Consider the following 6,000-nt stretch of genomic DNA (forward strand, 5'->3'; position numbering starts at 1 on the left):
TCGCTTCTCGCAGCCCCGTGACGTTTAGCATCGCCTACAAAATCTCCCTCTTCTTCTTCCTCGTGTATTAGGCTTAAAAGCCTGTGTTATCCAGTTCGTTCCGGTACTTTGAGCATTTGGTTTTACTTCGTCTTCGGTAGGCTGCTAACCCTTGCCGAAGGAAAGACCTCCCGTCTGGATGACTACACCCCTAATGCGGGGTCTACAATGCGAGTCGCAGAGTCGCAGTCGTAAGAATAATCGACTGTAATTGGTCCATTCAGTCAGACACATAAGAATTAACCAATCGCAGCCGGCTATTCTTACGACTACGACTTTTACGACTTCTGTGTAGACGAGGCTTAATGCGGGATCTACAGTGCGAGTCCTAGAGTCGTAGTCTGCGACTGGTCAATTCGCAGACCAATTGTAGTCGATTATTCTTACGACTACGACCCACATTGTAGATCCTGTAATCAGAGACTGGCCATAATGCGGGGTCTACAATGAGAGTCGTAAGAATAATCGACTGTAATTGGTCCATTCAGTCAGGCACGTAAGAATTAATCAATCATAGTCGACTATTCTTACGACTACGACTTTACGACTTGTATGTAGACGAGGCTTAAGAGTTCGTCAAACTCCTGCGAGCGAGAGAGAAACATATATCTGCCTTTTGTACGATTCCGAGTGAGATAGCTTACCCAAGGAGAAATGAACAATCAGGACGACGTCAATTTGATGTCATATTGACCAGAGTAAGACATAAATTTGGTCAATATGACATGAAATTGACATTGTCTTGATTTTCATTTCTCCTTGGGGTACGTTTTTCTCTCGCTGGCAGGAAATTTGACGAACTCTTGGTGGCTAGTCACTGATTACAGGGTCTCTGGTGGTTGCCACTTCCCTACGGGAGATTCCGAAAAGAGCAGCGGGGTTCGTGGATTTGAAACTCGTATCTTTTCGTTCGCTTGTTTACTAAGCAGCCGCACATTTCTCTGCGCCACGCTCGCCCACGAAGTAACGTCGATAAATTTGCCCGAGGGTCGGCGAGAGTCTGTTTCATTTTTCCGATTCGATCTTTTCACAACACGCGTTCCTCGCAGTTTCGAGCCGTTTGCAAATTTCTGCCTCTCCGAGGAAACGCGACGAGCAAATGGGCGCAATCGGAAGGAAAGGCGATCGTTTATTTGCATTTCATCGATCGCGTATAATCGCGTTTCATTTGATGCATCGCGACCGAAATACCGCTCGTTCGAAGCTTCGATTCAAATCGTGCAGCAACAAGCAGCTGGACGCCACGCCGCGATCGCGTTGATCAAAAATACTTTCGGATTTCATTGCTAATAAAGGCTTCTCCGGTTTGCCGATTTCCGAATCGCGCGCTGCGCCGAGCGGTTCCGCGCGTTCCGCGTTTTCGCATCCTCCGGTCCCAGGTTCGACGAGGCGCCCGCACTGAAAAAAATTTCTGGTTGAATATGGACGAATCAGATAATTCCTTTAGGATTTACCAGAATTCCTTTAGGATTTACCAGAATTCCTTTAGGATTTACCAGAATTTCTGTAGGATTACAGGAATTCTGGTAAATCCTAAAGGAATTCTGGTAAATCCTAAAGGAATTATCTGATTCGTCCATATTCAACCAGAAATTTTTTTCAGTGTTGGAACCAAGTTTCAGCATCGTGGAACGCGGGCCTCTACCAAGCTCGAATTTCAAATCGGTCGGCCATTATCGACTATTAATTTCAAAGGCAACGTTTAAAACGTGATAATTTAAATGAAGGCTACGTCGGCCGAGACGAGAGACGTTTGAAATACGAACATTCTTCCCCAGCAACCCTTTCAACAGGCTCGAGTTTCAAACCGAACCGCCATTATCATTTATCGACTATTAATTTTCAGGGCAAACGGCTAAACAGAGTAGTAATTTAAATAAAGGACACGCTAATGGGCTTAACATGGCGCGATCATGCGGAACGGACGACGCGTCGCTCCCCCGATATTTCAATTTGTCATTTTCGTTCCCTCGCGGGCGACCGCAATCGCGCCGTACGATCGCATGTGGCGCGTCGTTCCGCGTTTCCACGTTTCAGCGCGGCCGGTCAGCTGATTGGTTCGATCCGCCGCGGACTCGACTCCGCTCGGTACGTTCAACCTTCCCTCTTCAGTCCGTGCACCCGCTCCTCGCCGCTCGGTCGCTCGGCCGCGTCCGATTCTTTCCCCCGCGATGTCGCGCCGCGCCGCGCCGCGCGTATCCTCTTTCCCCGTCGAGCGCGTCGCCCGGAGCGGCCGCGTGGCAACGTGGGCGCCTTTGAATCGTCCGGCGCTCGCGCCCTGCGTGCCGTGCGTGCGTGCGTAGGTTATGTCGCCACGGCTCGTCCGCGGGGACGCCAACGGGAGATGCCGAGCCTGGTCGCGTTCGGCAGACGATGGAGGGTCGGCAGCGACGATCTCGTGCTGCCCGGCGCCGTCCTGTGTCTCGTCCACCTGCTCGAGTGAGTATCCGGCCCTCGTCCGTCCCGTTCTCGCCGCGAATCCGCGAGGATGCCGCTCGTTTGAATCGAACGTGAGAAACGTGGGGAAGAATGGCGGCAATCGTGAGGGGGGAGGAAGGGCCGTTTAAATCCATTGTTTTTACTCAAGTGAATATTTATTCGATTTAAACACAAATATCAAATTTTAAGGAAATCTATGTATTATGTCGAGTAAATTAATTTGAATCGTTACATTGTCTACATTCAACGAAAGATTTCGTGGAATACGTGGAATATATTATTTATTGAATGAAATTGTTGCTTTTGTCAAATAAGAGATTCAATTTTCTTCGCCGCGAAACTTGCGCCTTAGCAAACATTTTATGGAATTAAAGTAAACTTTTTCCAATTTAAAATTATCCACTGCTTCATATTTAATAAATACTTAAAGAAATGCATGTTTCAATTTGCCTATCACTTTGTAAATTTAAGTTAATAAGCTATTAGGAGCCAATGAATAATTTTCTCGAGTAAAGTAATATTTCTTTGGATCAAAATATTCTTCTTACCAGCGTAGTAATTATTTCGTTACTTTTTCGCAAGGGCTCGCGCAGAAGCGATAATCCGTAAGGGAGAACCGCGGCGGAAGACTTTTTCGCGGGATCGTTCGCCGGAAGGCTGCGTCTTCCGGTGAGAGAGCGGCCCTTAAAACGCGCGTGTTTACGATTGCTAGGCGCGCGCGCTGAGTCGCGCGCGATTCAACGGAGGGGAGGATCGCTCGCCGAGTCCTCGTCGAGGGCCCTTTATCTAACCAAGTATATAATAAGCGCGAACATAGAGAGAGGCGCTTACCTCTCGCGCGCGAGAGTTCTTGACAAACAACGGCAGCTTCCTTCGTTTTTACTTTTCACTTTGTCGTTTCTCTTCCTCCTTTTCCCCTCCCGTCGCGCTTTGTGAGCGTCGCGCACGCGGTCGATTTTACCGCTAATACGCTACCCCCGGTGGGATTAGAATGTAAATTTATCCCCCCCCCCCCCGTGTATTGACCACACGCGCGACGTAGATATTGTGCACACCGGGCTAAAAATACGCGCGGTTTTTTTTTATACCTCTCGCGGCCGGAATGAAACAGGCTTGCACGTTTCTACGAGTGAGTGAAGGAGAGAGAGGGAGGGGGAGTAAATTTTAAATCGTTTTCTAATATCGAAACGTCGTATCTTCCAATGTTTCGAATAATATTGAAAATAAAGTGTCCCTAGTAGCACAGCGCATTGGCTGAACATTGGCCCCGGTTATATCACCTTAAAAAACCACCACTTTTAAAAAACGTAAAAAGAAGACGCCAAGTATAAGCGCCATTTTTTTAATACAATTATTTTGACAACAAAATTATTTTAAGTAATCGTCATAACCGTCGACTTGAAAATATGTTATTTTCTATCCAATATCGTTTCCTTTCCATTCCAGAAAATTATTCCTAAATAATAAGGATATATTTTTCTCGATTGAATTGCACGAAGTTGCTTCAGTCAAGTAAGGTCTTTCTTGTTTTAACATAATCTTATTTTCACGTTGAAACAAAACCCATTTCCAAAAAAAAAGAACATTCTCCTTTTCTGTGCAACAATTCTAGACTCAGTTGATCGATTCGCAACGCATACGTTATTCTTATTCTCGAGACTCGGGACTATTGTAAAACGTATCGCGTGTAGTTTGATAACACCGGCGGGCGATGATATAACATCGTCGCGCTACGAGTGTACGCGTGCATACATGCTTGAATGTGTTACACGACGTTTTTACGTTCTACCGCGCAGTCAGTCACGACTTTCCATTCGTACAGCGCGATGAAGGGCCGTGAAATTAACGCGCGCCGCGGAAACTTTATAATTGCGAATTCCGGTCTCGATTAACATTTCGCGATTTCACTCGGGACGTTGCGCAAAATCCGCGCCGCCCATCATTCCCCGATGACGCACCCTCAGAAAGGATTTCTGTTATTGAGACAAAAAGTATTCTTGACGCATTTGCGCAAAGCAGTATCACCATTTTTTGGCCATTGTAGTTAACTCACTGTCTGTGTTTCTTAGAGAAATATCCGTTGTCCTACAAGGCTAGAAAGCAGTAAGAGCGCCAGATTAACATAAAATAACTTACGCACGTATATCCACCTGGCAATGCAAAATTATTGAAATAGAGAACGCTTTAATATGCAGAATTAATACATTTTTTCGTGGTGGCCTAGCTATAAGAACTTGAATGCGCGTTTTCTCGAAACTAATCGCTAGCTAAAATGTTGTTCGACCGATTACACGATTTCATTAGATTTCATACGATTTCATCTGATTGCAAGTAAGTTTCTTATATGCCCGTTTAAAAATAGGCGACGTTGTTAAGAGCTGTTAGATTTCCTCAAAACATTATATCTTTTTGATTTTACTAATAAGCATTTACTTGTAGAGGTAATTTCAATTAGGATTGTACTATTCGGTTAGGTAGAAATGTTTCCTCGCTTCCCACTTTTCCCACCAGTCTAACCGTGGTCTTGACTAGAAGTAATTTCGTATTTGTGTCTACTGTTTATTGTTCTAAAGCGCGCAACGGTGTATCAACTCACTGTCCTAACGGCAACTACTTCAGTCTTATTATGAAACAAAACATACGCGCCTATAGGCGTGAACTATGATATATCTTTGGATATTCACTGAAAGAAGTAAATTTTTGGGGAAAATGTTCAAATTTAATGTTCATTGTCTAACAAGTAAAAAAAACTTGGAAAGGAAGGCAAAAGGATTACGTGGAGATTTCGTAAAGGTTTCATAATGATTTCGGAGACACTGTCCCATGATTACATTAAGTGGTTACCCCCTTGGCAATAGCATTGGATCCGGAAATATTTTCTGTGGGTGCGGATCGCGCGAATTTGTAGGAAGAATAATCGAACGAGAGCGAGAGCGCGAGCGAAAATTAAAAACCTCCGCAGGGAATTTTGTTTATTTCATAGCCGCCGTTTAAGCGCCCCGGCATAACTTCACATATTATTAGACGAACGTAGTGGGCCGTGCTCGCGGTAAGTGGGTATAATCGGGCACGTGCAACGCCTGCACGCCCCGATGTGACGTGGAGATGAGCAACGAGGTTAATTAAAATTTGCAGATACGCAAGAAACGAAAGTCCCACGCGGCGCGCCTCATTTTTCACGCGCTCGCACGGAAAGCGCGAGTTATTTTGCAACAATACGGTTATGGATAATGTAAACGGGGGGGAATTTTTATTCGACTGTCGAGAGCTTATAATTAATCGACAGACAAAACAACCGGCGCGCATCGATACAATTTACATGTCGAGCACGTTCACAGTTTATACTTGAACGGAAAATATAGTTGACCGACACATTTTTCCCCGTAGCATATACAGGGTGTACTAAAACTTGAAATAGAAAATTTTAGGACAAAAATTCTAATGCAAAAATGTCGAGGCTGTAACAGTTTTTAAATAATAAGTGAGTATATTTCACCAATGATAGATTTCGCGCGCTCAGGC

The 6,000-nt window shown here is 45.0% G+C and overlaps 1 protein-coding gene across 4 annotated transcripts in view; it reads left to right on the forward strand.

Annotated features, from left to right (window-relative positions):
• LOC105563157 (sn1-specific diacylglycerol lipase alpha) overlaps positions 1-6,000 on the forward strand; it is a 56,067-nt gene that overhangs the window by 4,154 nt on the left and 45,913 nt on the right. For 2 of the 4 annotated variants that reach the window (XM_012014521.1, XM_012014523.1), the window contains exon 1: positions 2,161-2,478. The exons of 1 other annotated variant lie outside the window; for it this stretch is intronic. In XM_012014521.1, the coding sequence (XP_011869911.1) occupies positions 2,346-2,478 (133 nt within the window). In that variant the 5' untranslated portion in view covers positions 2,161-2,345. Of the gene's footprint in view, positions 1-2,159; positions 2,479-6,000 lie in introns of those variants that run through there. One more of the 4 variants, XM_012014520.1, reaches the window with a different exon arrangement.

Source organism: Vollenhovia emeryi, unplaced genomic scaffold, assembly GCF_000949405.1.
Source record: "Vollenhovia emeryi isolate VEMERY1.0 unplaced genomic scaffold, V.emery_V1.0 DF939180.1, whole genome shotgun sequence".
NCBI lineage: Eukaryota > Metazoa > Arthropoda > Insecta > Hymenoptera > Formicidae > Vollenhovia > Vollenhovia emeryi.